Raw genomic sequence first — 17,725 nt, 5'->3', positions numbered from 1 at the left:
GTACAACATTAACATTGAGCCTTCAGAAACCCATACTTGCCATAAAAGGCGGCTATGTTCGTCGTAAGAGGCGGGTGGTCAGGATCTCTGACTTAGTTGACACATGTCATTGGGCGCTAATTGCATAGATCGATGTTCATGCTGTTGATCACTGGGCTGTCTGGTCCAGACTCGTTTATTTACAGACCGCCGCCATACAGCTAGAATATTGCTCACTCACTCACCCATGGGTCGATGTACCCTTTGAGCTCAGGGAACATAAACAAACATCGAGGTTACATCAACCCATGTTTATATTGATCATAATATCGATTACTATATTGCTGGCCAAGTATGCCCGTTTGGTATAGAAGACATAATGAACAGACACAAACGTGAGTAAACATAGGTCAAGGGTTATCACAAACATCACATCACCATTGAATATTACTTGATTCAGTACGTTTTCCAGAACACAGTTATCTTCCCACCACAAGTCAGTTTTTTTATGTTAAGAAACCATTAGGATTAATGCACGTGTTTGTTTAACAGAGCGTTTAGAGAACTGTCTCTCAATCACTTTCCGGAAAGGTAGGACGTCATGTCGTGCGTGTTGCAACGATCTCCTTGACAGAAACACAGGAAGTGTTGACCAATGTTTTGACATTTGAGGTCTTTGGAGGAGGCTTGATCCCACTGGGGAAAGTCTCTGGTGCATCCTCGATACACTACACTTTCTGAAAAAAAACACATTTTGCTGTTTCAGACCTCGTTATTTCGAAAAGTTTGATAACAAATGAAGATTGGTTTCCCAAAGCATGTTGATTTAAATGTCATCATATTGTTACATCAGACACTCATGCCTGATTCTGGCGTCTAGCTAGTAAGTGAGTTGGGTTTTACGCCGCGTTTAGCAATATTTCTGCAATATAACGTCGTGGACACCAGAGATAGGCTTCACACATTGTACACCTTACAATGCTAAGACGAGCGAACACTAACCACTATGCGACGCCACCGCCCAATCTTCTAGCTGGAGGAGTAGGCTGAGGTTCGTCTCTGACCTAATAGCTACACTTTAAGAAGATGTGGACCCTCGTAATCAATATATAATGGTGTCATTCTGACAGTTTGTGTATTTGGGAATAGTTACCATCTTCGTATCTGATATCGGAATAGCAGGCGGTACCACATGGACAGGACATGACTTCATAGGGATGAGTTCCAGCGATGTTGCCGTTCGCTGGACATCGGGCATTTCTGGACGTACACATATGACACTTCCTGGATACAGTGCAACCTTCAATATATAGCAAACCATACAGGGAATACCTGAACGACAGTCGTTATGAAATGAACAAAAACGTTTGTATCATGCAAACATCGTCCATCTACCTGTCAGACCCGACTGGAGGTTATACGATTACCTATGAAGCCTCTGTCAGTTTCAGTCGCGTCCCTGTCCATTGAAGGGCGGTGGGGTATCCTAGTTCTTAAAGCGTCTCCCGAAGACCCGGGTTCGATTCCCCACATGGACAATATGTGTGGATTCCATCTCTGGTGTCCCCTGCTGTGATATTGCCGGAATATTGCTAAAAGCGGCGTAAAACGTTTGGCACTGTTAATGCATTACACATCATGACAACAATACGAATTAGTGTGTTGCATATTATTTTAACAATGGTATGTACCCCCAGCACATTGTACTTACTTGTGTTGTGCGTGTCTGCTGTGGTCGATGCAATTGTAGAGGGAAATGTAGTACTCTTCTTAAACTCTGTTTACAATGAACAAACACCAATAAAAATGCAACCTATACATTTTTGCCACCATGATAATTGCAATCTCCTGACACTGGATTCACGAAAATAGTGGCACCTGACTAGGCAGTGGCAGTGTAGAGACAGGGGATGGGAGAAAGGCTGCAAAGGACATGATAACAAGTCACAAATAAGGGGCCTTTACATGTCACGGGCTATCGTTTTCGCTACCCGAACATCCAGTAATTCTTGAACGTTATCTTCAGATAGCGTTATCATTATAGAGGATACCCATTTCAAAGAATCACACAACGAATGTTTGAAATATTTCAGACTCAAATATCTAAGACATGTCCGTGAAAATTTCAAGTTCTAAATCATATTTTATGACAGAAAAAGGTATCCACTTTATTAGATTCTACTCGCTGAAGGAATCGAAATGTATATTCCCCGACTCCCTAAACTTTGGATTAAAACCTTTAGTTAAACGAAAAAGAATGCTTGTTAAATAGAGCATTTAAAGAACAGTCTCTCAATCACTTTCCGGAAAGGTAGGACGTCATGTCGTGTGTGTTGCAACGATCTCCTTGACAGAAACACAGGAAGTGTTGACCAATGTTTTGACATTTGGGGTCTTTGGAGGAGGCTTGATCCCACTGGGGAAAGTCTCTGGTGCATCCTCGATACACTACACTTTCTGAAAGAAAGAAATTTTGCTGTTTCAGACCTCGTTATTTCGAAAAGTTTGATAACAAATGAAGATTGGTTTCCCAAAGCATGTTGATTTAAATGTCATCTTATTGTTACATCAGACACTCATGCCTGATTCTGGCGTCTAGCTAGTAAGTGAGTTGGGTTTTACGCCGCGTTTAGCAATATTTCTGCAATATAATCTCGTGGACACCAGAGCTTCACACATTGTACTCCTTAAAATGCTAAGTCGAGCGAACACTAACCACTATGCGACGCCACCGCCCAATCTTCTAGCTGGAGGAGTAGGCTGAGGTTCGTCTCTGACCTAATAGCTACACTTTAAGAAGATGTGGACCCTCGTAATCAATATATAATGGTGTCATTCTGACAGTGTGTGTGTTTGGGAATAGTTACCATCGTCGTATCTGATATCGGAGTAGCAGGCGGTACCACATGGACAGGACATGACTTCATAGGAATGAGTTCCAGCGATGTTGCCGTTCGCTGGACATCGGGCATTTCTGGACGTACACATATGACACTTCCTGGATGCAGTGCAACCTTCAACATAAAGGAAGCTATACGATTAGCAAGCTCCTAAGATTTTTACAGGGCCTCGTACAAGGAATAACTGAACGATGCCCGTTATGGACTGAAAAGATCCAAAACGACAGTCACTGGCGTGCCTGTTCCAGTTTGACATGCTTCAAACATCGTATACTATAACCAAAACATAAATTAGTGCAGTATATATAATACTAAAAATTGCATATACCACAAGTACAGTTCACTTACTTTTGTTATGCGTGTCTGTTGTTGTCGATGTAGTAGAGACCGCAGCAGTAGTTGTAGGGGTTGGCGAAGTGGTAGTTTCAGTAATTGGTGAAGCGCTAGTGGTCTGAGAAGCGGTAGTCATAGTGGTCGGGGAAGCGGTAGTTGAAGTTGTCGATGAAGCGATCGTTGTAGTGGTCGGTGAAGCGGTAGTCGTAGTGGTCGGCGAAGGGGCAGTTGAAGCTGTCGGAGAAGCGGTAGTTATAGAGGTCGGCAAAGGTCGAGTGGACACACGGTTAGGAGTAACTGCATTATGTGTGCTGGTTGTCGGTTTTGTCATCGATGACGTCATTGTTGCTGATGGTGTTGTAATTTTATCGCGTAGTGGTGATGATGGTGGCGCCGTCACAGCCAGAGCTGCAGATGAAACAGACAAATGACCAAGAACATTTCTACCATATGAAATATCTCATACTTATATGTAACATTTCGGTGTACGTGTACTTTTATGAACGTACATTATTTGTAAAGTGACACATTTTGAATTATCTCAACCTCAACCCCGCAGAATCAACAACATACCATAACCTCCTCCCCAAAACTATCCTACCTCATGTCCACAGAACAATCAGTCTCTCCTCTACCGCACATAACGATCAGTCTACCCTCACCTACACAGAACAATCAATCTAACCTCAACTCCACTGGACAATCAGTCAAACCTCAACTCCACAGAACAATCCGTCTAACCTCAACTCCACAGAACAATCTGTCAAACCTCAACTCCACAAAACAATCTGTCTAGCCTCAACTCCACAGAACAATTGTCTAACCTCAACTGCATAGAACCATCTGTCAAACCTCAATTCCATAGAGCAGTCTAACCTCACCTCCACATAACAAGCAGTCTTACCTTAACTCCATAGAACAATCAGTCTCACCTCAACCCCATGGAATAATCTCAACTCCACAAAACAATCAGTACAACGTCAACTCCACAGAGCAACCAGTCTAACCTCAACTCCACAAAACAATCTGTCTAACCTCAAATCCACGGAACAATCAGTCAAACCTCACTGTACCTCATCTGATCTCATCTCAACAGACAATCAGCCTAACTCCACATAACAATCATTTTAACTTCACCTCCACAGAACAATCAGTCAAACCTCAGCTCCCCAAAACAACCTGTCAAACCTCAGCTCCCCAGAACAATCAGTCTAACCCCTGAAAGAGGAACACGTCCTACTCAACAGGTAACACCATGATTGAGTATGTATGTCAATAATACAGTTATATCCCAAACACACTGCCCAGACACACAAGACTTACCTTCTTTGTAGTTGATCCTGACACATATAGTCACGGAAAGGATGAGGATCATGCAAAGCATCACTAGTACAATCACCACTAGTACGATCTTCAAGGAGCACCTGCCTTGTGATGGGATGTGGTGGGGACGAGGCTGCACGGATACAGAGACAAGGATTAAAGGACTAAAGTGGTAAGGTTAATCAGGTCGGATTAACAAAGGCGTTTATTTCAATATATTGCAATAATGTTATTGCAGATCGAAAAAAGATTGGTAAACCAAGGCGAAAGACAGCAGTGAATATTGTTGTACACCTTTTTAATAAACAACACTTGAAATATAAGAATATATTTATGTGTCGACCTAAGGTCAAATGTTATCTTGTTGATAAAGAGTTGATGAATAGAAATGTTAGGAAAAGAGTATTCAGTAAATGTAAAATATGTTGAACGGTTCTTTGGCCTTTTAGCAGTATTCCAGCTTTATGGCGGCTGTAAATAATAAAAAAATGACCAACAGCATGAGCATCGATCTCCGCAAATGGCATAGGATGGTATGTGTCAACCAAGTCACCGAACCTGACCATATGATCCCGTTTGTCCCCTTTTACAAACTTGGGTTTTTAAAGATTAATTCTAACCAGGATGTAGAAGTGAAGGAAGGAGTGCCAGCATCCTACCATAAGCAGCAGTCACTGTTCCAGCTGAACTATGTCCTACCGTTTCGGGTTCACCACTGTGAACAAATGATGAGTCCGTGATGTCCGTGAACTGATCGGTAAATCCTGAAGCATCTGTCAGCGCTGAGTTTCGAAGATTAGAACTAATAATCGGATCGCCTGGCACAGTCTCCCGAGAACCAGGCTGATACATGGAGCGGCCATAGTGTCCACTAGTGGCTCTGGCAGTGCCCAGGGGGGGTCTGTTGGAGATTCTGCTGGTGTCAGCCATCACAGACACAACGAGTCCTGGAAGTCCTAAATAGCCGTTTCCTGAAAAGAATAACTGAAATGTCAAAATCTTTTCCGTTTATTCAAACCCTTGAACATAACGGTTCTCGAATAACATTGCCTTTGCAGATGACAAAGACTGATTCAAGCTCTCTACCCAAATCTTGTTCAGAAGGGTTCACACACATCTGTTCAAATATAGTTCCACACACATTAGTCTTTCTCTTTATATCCCAACGGAATCAGTATACAGAGACACTGGAAAAGATCAATGCCACACCGCTTTAGGAATGAAGGCAGTAGACAGTTCCATTCCAGCAACCAAGAGTGAGCGAGTTGATATACCAGCAACCAAGACCAGGAAGTAGTACTGACAATAGGTTTGGCGTCAGATCATTTGTCTTTGTGGGAAAACCATCAGAACTATAAATAGACGGTGGAATATTACGGAATCCTTTTGGATAGCGTAGCTGTAACAGAAACGTTTCGGCCCCTGTGACCCCAAACTATAACGTTACATAAAAAAACATGACGGTCGTCAAAGTCAGAGTATTGTGTAACTGACAACTCTGTGTTGTACTGCATGCTTGTTGATTCTGTATGAATGTGTTCCCTGAACCCTTCTTATGTGTTCCCCAGTGATTGGTCAGAGATCTCTTTGTAAGCATCACGAACAAGATTACGTTGCGACTCTTAAGGTCTTCGTGGTTTTCAAAATGCGTCATGCGTGGTATGTGGAGCACTGTTGGTAAGTTTACGCATCAGGTATGTCCTATGTTAGTCGACGTACCAAATTTCCACGTTTCCACGTGTCCATGATTTCCAGGTCTTATTGTTGTTGTTGTTGTTGTTGCTGTTAGTGTTGTTGTTGTTGTTGGTAGTGTTGTTGTTTTAAATTGTGTTTATTGTTTGGTTCTGTTTTTGTTTGTTATTGGATTTTGTTCTTAGCTTTTTTGCTTATGTTTTGATCGTTGTTGTTGTAGTTGGTGATGGTGGTGTTGTTGTTTGTTTGTGTTTGTTGTTGTGGGTTATGTTTAGGGATTTGTTTGGGCTGGATTAGGAGAACGAATGTCTTGCTCTTGCTTTTGTACCGAGCGCCACCATTGGGACAGGACACCCTCCCTTTTTCGCAAACTCCTGGTATCATCACTAACTGACAGTGATTTCTGTATTCTCATGATATGGGACGTATCGTACAATATCGTATCAAACAACACCTAAGATGTAATAAACTTGTATTCTAAAATTACCTAGGTTGTAAATCAAAACAAATGTAGGGACGATCGCTGTACAACATCCCCGGTAGCACAAATCATCATTACATTCTTAGTCGTTGTGCAACACCAATACATCTGTGTTCACCATACATCACCAATTTATCAGTGTCCATATACATCATAAATACATCTGTGTTCACTATACATGACCAATACATCTTTTGTCACTGTACAGCATCAATCCATCTGTGTTCATTGTGCATCATCAATACATATGTGTTTCCAGTACATAATCAATACATCATCAATACATATGTGTTCACTGTACATCATCAATACATCTGTGTTCATTGTACATCATCAATACATCTGTGTTCATTGTACATCATCAATACATCTGTGCTCACTGTACATCACCAATGCATCTGTAGTCATTTTACATCATCGATACACCTGTGCTCCTTGCACAGCATGAATACATCTGTTGTCACTATCAATACATCTGAGTTCGTTATACATCATCGATACATCTGTGGTCACAGTACATCATCGTTGCATCTGTGGTCACTCTACATCATTGATCTATGACCACTGTACACCGTAAATGCATCTGGTACACAATTAATACATCCATGGTCACTGTATTTTATCAATACATCTGTTCGAAACAGATTTGGAAAAATCGTCAATTCTGTTTAAAGGTACTGTTTACGAATGAAATGATTATTATGGTGATTTCAATAAATGATGAAGCACTGAGAAAATTGGCGAATTCTTAACAAAACTTTACACTTAAACACAGCTTTTCACATGCATGATATTTGCACATGCTTTTCAACAATTTGATGCGTGATCTTCGTGTTCATTTGCATAAGGTTTGCATTTGGTCCCCCCACGTCAGTGGAGAAATTCATCTTCGATATAACCAGTTATGTACATAGCATATAGTGGGCGCTTGGAGTCTAAATATTTGATGGGTAGTTTATATACGGCGTCATGTTATGTACGTTGCACCGATCACCAAGACAGAAACACAGGAAGTCTTGACCGCCGATCTCTCGACACGATAGATCAGTAGAAGATGCAGTGTCCCATGCTGGGTACTGCTCGGTGCATCCTCTGTGAACAACGTTACCTGGAACATATAACATACTTCATACTTTATATCAGTGGACACTACCCATGAGGCAAGTGGAATATGATTTATGTTAAACTAGTTTCAACAGTGAATTACAGCTCGTTCAGCTTGACCTGGTTGAGTGAATACAGATGCACTACGTGCCCCTGTTAAAACTGGGTCTGTTGTTGTGACGGGGTGCACCTTTGACAGTTGATTGTCAACATGTCCGAATAGCCGAGACCAGGTCGCCGTTTGACATCTCGGAGTCGAGAAATCGTCAGAAATGTCCCAACTTACAATTGCTACAGAAGCTACAGTTGGTGTAATGTTCCGATAAGGGTTTTAGACAGCAAGCAAACAGCAACATTAAAGGCATTCTCTGCTCCCCTATTCATAGACAGTAACTCGACTCGACCTTCCGTTTGTGCCATATGGCCTCACGGGTCATGCATATGTAGAATAGCTCAGGTTAAGCTGATCTACCTGTACAGCATATTCTGATAATCAAGTTTGAAGAGTTTCAGTGGCAGACTTCTTCACAATAAAATGTACTAATAAAAATCGGAATGAATATTACTTTATGCCGCCTTTAGCAATATTCCAGCAATATCACGACTGCGAACACCGGAAATGGGCTTCACATATTGTGCCCATGTCTTCGGCAAGACGAGCAAATGTTTTGACCGTTAGGCAACCAGCCGCCCCCCAATAAAAATCTGAGATAGTGACACATGATTGGACACTCACCATCCGTATACCTGACAGCAGAGAAGCAGGCGGTTCCACACGGACATGGCATCACCTGACCACTGTCAGTTCCAGCCATGGTGCCGTTTACTGGACATCGTACATTTCTGGAGGTACAGGAATGGCACTTCCGGGATGAATTACAGCCTGTATAACGACAAAGTAAATGACTGGTAAGAAACAAACTAAACGTATTGAACGCGCCACGTCCATGAAAAAAAAACAGGTGGGCACAAGACCAAAGGGAACCTGAAAGCTAATCAGTTCGCAAAATGAACGCATGTCTTTTCTTCAAATGGAGGCGTTCGTCCCTGCCAAAAATAAAAGTAAATTCACGAAAACTTTACCGAGAAACAACATTTGAAATGCTGCACCTTCTCATTAATAATATAATCAGTTTAAAATTTCAGTGTGAGTCAGGTGAGAAGTAGGTGTCCGATGGGAATGACTCGTCCTCTTCATCTGTTCTCTATCAGAATTATTCGGAAATTGTTCTCGAACGACAAAGTCAGTGTGACGTAATCTGACTCAGCTTAGGTTTCAGTTATAATGACAAGCTGATATCATGCAATAACCTCCAACAACATTTCTTCAAGTTTTCCTCCCGAACTTGAAGTAAAGGAGACAAGTATTTCTTTTACAATCTCGACAATTCTGATTGATAAGAGCGTGACTTCAGCTTTGAAAGCGTCAACTATCCCTTTATGTCCAGAAGTGAGCGACTTTATTCTTATGCCGATTCTAGCGAAATTCTAGCAATATTACAACCCGGGACACCAGAAACAGGCTTCATATGTCTAGAAATATTCTACCAGTTTCAGCTTTAGAGTCTATATTTCCCAACTTTCAAGGCAAAAAGCATGCCCTTTATTCAAAATTGCTAATGATATATTTGGAACCGCACATTCGTCTCTGCTTTTTGTACAGATTTTCTTATAGACATGGAAATTTATTTGTCGTTTATTTATTCCATACCTTAGGATGGTTCTTCATGTACCTCCACTCCATTTTATCCATTTTTATCGATACTTCCATACGGCCGTACCTCCATACTACCTCCATTCTTTATGGCTAATATACGTTTCTAAAAGCGGTGTAAGACACAGTCCACTTCCTGACATTCTGTGAGCGAGTCACTGTTCTTTCCTGCTTTACGTGATTCTGACAAACTCTGGCAATAGCGTGATCGTTACGACGAAGTAATTATTTCCAATGAAATCACGTTTGAAGTCTCGCGAGATTGGACGTAATTCTACGAGCACTGAACTGGGTGTCACGAGGTTTTTACTAATATTCTGGCAACATCACGACAATGTTCTAGCAACATCACTGCAAAATTCTAGCAACATCAATACAATATTCTAGCAATATCACGGCAATATCCTAGCAATGTCACAGCAATATTCTAGCAATGTCACAGCAATATCCTAGCAATATTACGACAATATTCTCGCAACATCACAGCGATGAATTAGTCAAGGGGTAAGCAAATGTGAAATTATCATCATAATTACTTGTCGTCGGGGTTGGAGTAGTCGTAGATGTAGATGGGGACGTTGAGGGAGTAGAAGGACTTGGCGTCGTTGTTGTGGTTGGAGTGGTTGAAGAGGCGGCAACGGTGGTGGTAGATGTTGAAGGAGAGATTGAGCTGGTAGATGTTGCCGGAGGGATAGAGGTGGTAGATGTAGAACTTAAGGTAGATAGGGTGGGTGTTGAAGAGGTGATATAGGTAGAGGATGTTGAATTTAAGGCAGGGGTGGCTGCTGTTGAGATGGAGGAACGTGTCGTTGACGTTGACGTTGACGTTGACGTTGACGGGGAGGTAGAGGTGGATGTTGAGACTGAAGTTTCCTTGGTTGGTGATGCTGGTGGGATATCCCCTGTTTGTCCTTTAAAATGAACAACAAAAAACGTGAAACTGCTGGTCTTTAGCTGTCTGGCACAGATGGACACGCATACCTAAGGGTTAACATATCAAAGGAACACCATGTCCACCATACTGAAAACCTAACGTCAACCATAGTTGAACATGTTTATAGATTTTAACATAGGCAGGATGTAAATGCAGCCAAAATGACCAAACGCGTAAGATTCAGTTGTGCTCGAAATTGATGAGCCACAGAAGGCCATTTACTTCTCATTTTGCTATATGACGGAGGTTAGTATTAATAATCCAGTCAGAATCAGACAATGAGCCGATCATAAAATCCATCCACTGACATCATGAACACCTGTCTACGCCATTGGGATAAGATGACATGTGTCACCAAGTCAGCAAGCCTCTCCATCCCATCGCATCTTCTGACAATACTGGTTTGTGAAGATAAATTTCTCACTGTTCGAATTTCACAGATGTTAAAACAATTTCTTTAAAAAATAAAGCAATCAGAATATGCTGTTTGAAATATTAAAACACGGTACTGAATGTCCATTGGCCTACCTGATTTCCCGGTGATGAGAAGTGTGCCGGTGACTGTCAAGGCGGACACGAGTACCAGTATCAGTACGACTGTTCCAATTATCATCACCCGTTTCTTTGAACACCAGCCCGGAGTGATCCCAGCAGGGGCCGTCTGAGTCTATACACACAACAAACAAATACACACTACAGTGAGTGAATATGTGTTTAGAAGTTTTCAGCATTATTCCATTAAGGACATTTTCACAAATCTTAGCTAAGGTGACAACGAGACATAATTTGACCTTGTAAATTGTCGCTATGTCGCATTGTTGCCCTTTGGGGAAGTAAAACAAATCAAAGCACGACAATGCACTTTAGGGACAATGCGGCACATGGCTAAAATGACCCGTGTTTTTCACATTACCATTTTGGTCAATTATCTATCTTCTGCTTGCTTTGTTTGCAATTTCCCTTCTAGGGATATTCCATACAATATGGCCATGAAAATCAGCCAAAAGACATTCTACGTAAATATCACGCAGGCGAACAGCAAGCCATTGTTTCGTGTAAGCCCGATATGTTGCAATGTTTTATATTTAGATAGAGTTGAGGTTTGCCGAACCGTTTTAGCAAAAATCATCTGTAATTTTTATACAGTGGCAGCTACTGCCCTGGTATGGACATTTTGGTTGTGTCATGCACAAGTTGTTTTCTTGTCCCTCTTACAGAACTGAAAGCATAATTATTTATTTTACCGCATGGACAAAGACTGAAGTACAGACCATGAACGCTGTGTGGCACCAAGTCTTGGAATCAAGTGTTTGTAACCGGTACATTGTCAGATATCATGGTACCACAGTATGGTACCTTGTGTTCTGAAGTGAAAAGACCCATGAAGGTCCCGTGGTAGAATAGGCCTTCAGCAACCCATGCTTGCCATATAAGGCGACTATGCTTGTCGTGAGAGGCGACTAACGGGATCGGGTGGTCAGACTCGCTGACTTGGTTGACACATGTCATCGGTTCCCAATTGCGCAAATCGATGCTCATGTTGTTGATCACTGGATTGTCTGGTCCAGACTCGATTATTTACGGACCGCCGCCATATAGATGGAATATTGCTAAGTGCTACTTAAAACTAAACTCACTCACTCACTCATTGTCAGAATGACTGCAGTCAGTTATTTTATTTCAGAAGTGTTGGCCATATGACCATAACTACACAGTTTACACTGTACATGGTAAAACATGCTGTGTACAGTATCAGTTACAATGTTAACATCTTACATGTATTGCATGATAGATAGAGCTAGCTAAGCACATTCTGACGATGATAGGTTTTAAGTAAATGTTTCAAGCGGAGATGTTTGAATTCATCTTCAACATAATCTTCATCGCATTGTAAACATAATCATTTCTATGCATATTATTATACCTTCCAGTTTCATTACGTAACTGAAGCGAAAACATCTAAACTAAGGATGTGCTATTGTAAACTTTTTATTGTTTACACATTTCAATACAACTCCATGTAAAATGTTATTTTGAAGTAAGAATACGACATACACTACAGGTCAGGAGAGTTTCATTAATTTTTCAAACGCACTGGTGACTAAGAGAGCAATGGTGATAAATTAAATACATTTTAAGAAGTGGAAATTTCTGTTAGAAAGAGCTGATAGAGTGAGTGAGTGAGTGAGTTTGGTTTTACGCCGCTCATAGCAATATTCCAGCAATATCACGTCGGGGGGACACCAGAAAATGGGCCTCACACATTGTACCTATGAACCCGAACCCGGGTATTCGGCGTGACGAGCAAACGCTTTAACCACTAGGCTACCCCACCGCCCCACGAGCTGATAGAAGAAAAGGAGGCATATATTCATAATAGTTTCATAATGTAATTTACCAAAAACTCAAAGTTTGAAATTAAATAACGGCAGCAGTAATTTGCATCACAAAGCATATTCTGAATTTGAATGTTTACATGCAACACTTTTTTTATAGCAAAACAACAAAAACATAAAGAGGTTAAGTTCCATGGATAACCACTTCTAGTTTGTCGCATACATAGCAAGGTTTTGATGCGCCATCGAACTAAAAATCAACGTAGTAACATCAAAACGAAATTTGGAAGTAGTTGACCTTCAAGAAAATATTCAACACTCGTGATAATATTCTGTATCATGGGTCATCGGAAATACCAGAAAAAAAGATTCAATAAAAGTTAAAAGGTAAGTTTGCAAACGAAAATAAAATAAAAGAAAATATCATTTTGTTTCATTTCGTTTCCATTTTATTATTCAACTTTCTCCGTCTGGTCCCGCGGTGACATAGAGCTATCGGAGGAGGGAGACAGTCACGCCCCAAATACCGTCAGCCTACGATTTGAATAAAATGCGACGTACAGCATTGTGATACCCATACTTGGTAACAGTAAGTTAGTGAGTACGGTTTTCGTGCCGTTTCAGCAATATTCCAGCAATATCATGAGAGGGAACACAAGAAATAGGCTTCACACATTGTACCTATATGGGGAATTGAACCGAGATCTTCAGCGTGACGAGCGAACGCTTTAACCACTACGTAACCCTACCACAATAACCCAGAAGACGATAGGATACTGAATCAAGAACATAAATTTGAAAGTTAAAGCAAATATCGGCATCAGAGGCTTGGAACAAGGTGGTGCCTCTGGGTGAAAAGTATGAAATATGAATTCACTGTTAGCAGCGATAGGCCACACGAGACGCGCAAGTCTATTCTAATTTCAGCTGGGGACCACTGAGATGAACGCCTAGACTCGGAATATGCATAATGTTAACAAATACACCCATTTATATTGAAACGTAGCTACATCGAGATCTGACATTCACTTTGTAACCCGATCTCCACTGAGAGTTCAGTTTTCTTTCTGGGATTAACAAACTTTTAGTCTGAAGAAATCTAGACTTTCGTTTAGGGCTTTGGCATTGCAGAGAGGGCTATGCCGTTGGGAAAATAATATGGTTTAGGGAATGTGCGATAGACTAGGGACCAGTAAACGGACTTGGATTGGAGTAATTTGATGTTTCGTTGAATACGTGTACATTACATTGTTTGCATCCCAACAATATTTATCATTATCTGTGAGCCAGCTTGCTGGTTGCCTTTGTGGTCGGTCGTAGCATTACAGTAATTATGCTATCAAGTGTAACTGAGCGCATCAGTGAACCACACAAACTAATGACATTATCGTCCCGCGATATGCTGAATTAATACTCGCATTTAATACTCTGGTTATCTGGAGCATTGTGGATACAATGTATAAAGCATTATGAAATTACTGGTTTCGATTTACATACACTGACAAACTATAAACAAGATTGCATTTGTACTTGTCTCGCCACACCAAGAGACGTTATAAGACGAACCTACTGTTGCACTGTCGTAATGCTGTCAAGTAGGTCAAACAATTACTTGCCAGCTTGGAGCCTGTACACTGTGCCTAAATGACTGTTCTCAGTGAGTAAGCACCGTAAAACCGTCGTAAGTCTGTCAGACGTGTACCCCAGGTGCTCTAGCCAGAATCAGAATACCGAAACGTTCCATAGGCAGAATCAGAATACAGAAACGTTCCCTAAGCAGAATCAGAATACAGAAACGTTCCCTAGGCAGAATCAGAATACAGAAACGTTCCCTAAGCAGAATCAGAATACAGAAACGTACCCTAGCCAGAATCAGAATACAGAAACGTACACTAGACAGAAGTAGTATACAGAAACGTACCCTAACCAGAATCAGAATACCGAAACGTTCAATAGGCAGAATCAGAATACAGAAACGTACCCTAGCCAGAATCAGAATACAGAAACGTACCCTAACCAGAATCAGAATACAGAAACGTTCCCTAGGCAGAATCAGAATACAGAAACGTTCCCTAGGCAGAATCAGAATACAGAAACGTTCCCTAGTCAGAATCAAAATACAGAAACGTTCCCTAACCAAGATCCGAATACAGAAACCTACACCAGGACGAGACCATTCCTCTCTGTGCCTTTTTCTTGATCGGAACTGTCATACTGTTGTGTTATATTGTGTTTCGGTTTTGGGTTGCAGAAAATGGGCTCGTCGAATATCAGGTGGGTTTCTCTAGTTTTTTACATCGTCCATTTCTGTTTACAGAAACGTACCTGGAGTACAAATCTGTAAACTGTAGTACTTGTATCTGAAGTACAACGACAGCTTCAGCAAAAGTCTGGAATAGAACAGACACACCACCACGTGTCGCAGCCGTTACTAACCACGCCGGTGCATTTAATCATTTAATCAGTTGTCAGTTGATCAGATCCAGCTTGGCAAATCAACAAAATCAGGAAGCCAAGCTAACAGCACGTTGTGGATTGTGAAAGAATATGCTACGGCACTGTTCCAGTCTGTTATCCAGACCCTGAAACACACTCACCCAAGAAAGACCCTGCAAGTGTAGAGCATGTGGCGAATCTAGATTACCGCAGTTTCTGGGTTCCTTTTCTTTATAGTGAGTGAGTGAGTGAGTTTAGTTTTACGTCGCATTCAGCAATATTTCAGCTTCGTGGCGGCGGTCTGCAAATAATCGAGTTTGGACCAGACAATCCAGTGATCAACAACATGAGCATCGATTTGAGCAATTGGGAACCGATGACATGTGTCAACCAAATCAGCAAGCCTGACCACCCGATCCCATTAGTCGCCTCTTACGACAAGCATAGTCGCCTTTTATCCTTTTACTTATATTTTATGATTATTATCTATGAACCGTATTTCTGTAAATACGTATATTTCAGAGAATACAAGTTATATTAGTAGTGTTCTTACCGTAGGGGATATCTGGCTCCAGCGGGCATAGGGTGACAAAGACTGACTGCTGACCATTTCGCTTTCAGATTCTGTAGAGGCAGTGTATCCCTTGTAACCCTCCCCGCAGTACGACGTGCTGTTTGGAACCGCCGAACTGATATCTTTGATCCTGGATAGGGTTCCAACTGAACCAATAGTATCATAGGGATCCTCAACCTTTTCATCACCGCCATTGTTCTGACTGACCACATCTGGCAAGGGATGGCCAATGGGATTTAGCTGAACGGCATGGCAGTACGTTTCGGACTCACGACTAGAGCCGCAATCACCTCTATCTCTGATGGAAGAGGTACGCAGTTCAACTGCCTCTTCGAGTGACTCACGTCTCATGGTGTTGTACACAGCAGTGTTTGTGATTTTCACATTTCAAGAATGCACCACCAGTCTATGATAGTTCCTACAAAACCTTGTGGCATCGACTGTCTTTTTCAGGTGTAGACTCAAATAATAACTTCCTGGTCCGTAGGTAACAACCACCTCAACCTACACCCTGTTAAGTATTATCAGCAATGGCTGTTGTCATTCAATACTTCATTCCGGCTGTAGTTCAAGTGTTCATTCTCCCATGAACAAACACAGGATCACAACAAAGGCAAACGCATAACAGCATTCGGGTTTCCGCACCCTGAACATCAAGAAAGGTGTATGTTTCAAATGAATCCTACGAGCTGTAAACACAAAAACACTTCACTCGAACTCGAGTTTGGATTTCGAGTGAGACACATGCCTCCCTTACCCAATTCTTGAAAATCGTGCAGGGATTTCCAGACATTTTTGAACCAGGATGTAAGTCGGAGGCAATTATTGTATTGTATATCGTGTTACCTAATTTGGTATTCAGGCAAGACATTGCTTGTTCACGGGGCCGTGAACTGTCTTCTAAGGTGTCGCTGTCTCTTGGCGTGAACAACTTGAATATGACTGAGATACTCCATTTCACTCTGATGTATTCAGATTGATTATTGGTGAATACGGAATAATACAGGGACAGCCAGTGTACTGCAATGTTCTCGGGTATGTATGTTGTAAGAAACGCCCTTTCAAAACGATCTGATAGATTTATTGCGGCATGTCGTAAGTGAGGAAAATCTTTCAAAGGGTGCGCAGTCGATCTACACATTGTGTTCGGGTGATATGTTGAACATTTATTGAGTGAGTGAGTTTAGTTTTAGTACTCAGCAATATTCCAGCTATATTGATCAAGGTTACCAGTTTTAATACTTAAAGAGAGGACTTAAGAGATCTGGTGGTCAGGCACGTAGTTGCCAGTTGCAGAAATCTATACTAATGATTTGGTCATTGGGTTGTCTGATTCAGCCTCGATTATTTACAGACCACCGCCATATAGCTGGACTATTGCCGACTGTGACGTTAACAACCAACCATCCAATCATATGTGCCACTGTTAATCCACCTGAGACTAGGTGCCCCATGAGTGACCTTCGAGTATGTGACTGTGTTTTCACGTGGATCAGTGCGATACATATATATGAAGGTACATTGAAAGTAATTGTTTATTGAGGAATCAATACAGCTTGTTGAGTCATCCCTCGTTGGTGTAATGTATGTGACAGGGATGTAAAAAACACAGCTGTCTTTGTGTTCCTGTATAACGTACAGAATCAGATAAGTCATGGCTTCAAACATGTAGGGGGCTGACCTCTTAGAAAATGTAGCACTTCACACTTCAAAGGGGTATTTCGCAAACAAAAAAGGCAAATCAAATAAGATTACTGTAATTTATTCAGGTTTAAATCCATTCATTTTCTCCTCTCCTTTCTTGCCAAGAACATGGCCACATACTTCCTCAAGTTAATGTCAGTAGACGATTTGGCATTCATGCTGACCGTAAGTAGCTTGGTGCAGTTGTCTGTTTTCAGCCTGTTCCTATTGTCTGT

At 41.4% G+C, this 17,725-nt stretch overlaps 1 protein-coding gene across 1 annotated transcript; it reads right to left on the bottom strand.

The window, feature by feature from the left end:
- Positions 1 to 413: 413 nt before the first annotated feature.
- Positions 414 to 16,519, bottom strand: LOC137257463 (uncharacterized). The gene is made up of 14 exons (XM_067794794.1): positions 15,786 to 16,519; positions 10,989 to 11,127; positions 10,063 to 10,437; positions 8,549 to 8,695; positions 7,649 to 7,816; positions 6,715 to 6,789; positions 5,235 to 5,506; positions 4,536 to 4,668; positions 3,228 to 3,620; positions 2,847 to 2,993; positions 2,280 to 2,436; positions 1,691 to 1,761; positions 1,133 to 1,279; positions 414 to 716 (listed from the first exon to the last, which is right to left on the bottom strand). Exons 1-14 carry the CDS (start codon positions 16,155 to 16,157, stop codon positions 556 to 558), a joined length of 2,757 nt encoding a protein of 918 aa, XP_067650895.1. The 5' UTR covers positions 16,158 to 16,519; the 3' UTR covers positions 414 to 555.
- Positions 16,520 to 17,725: the final 1,206 nt, after the last annotated feature.

This window comes from Haliotis asinina, chromosome 12 (genome assembly GCF_037392515.1).
Source record: "Haliotis asinina isolate JCU_RB_2024 chromosome 12, JCU_Hal_asi_v2, whole genome shotgun sequence".
In the NCBI taxonomy this organism is placed as follows: domain Eukaryota; kingdom Metazoa; phylum Mollusca; class Gastropoda; order Lepetellida; family Haliotidae; genus Haliotis; species Haliotis asinina.
This window is presented reverse-complemented; position numbering and strand designations above follow the sequence as displayed.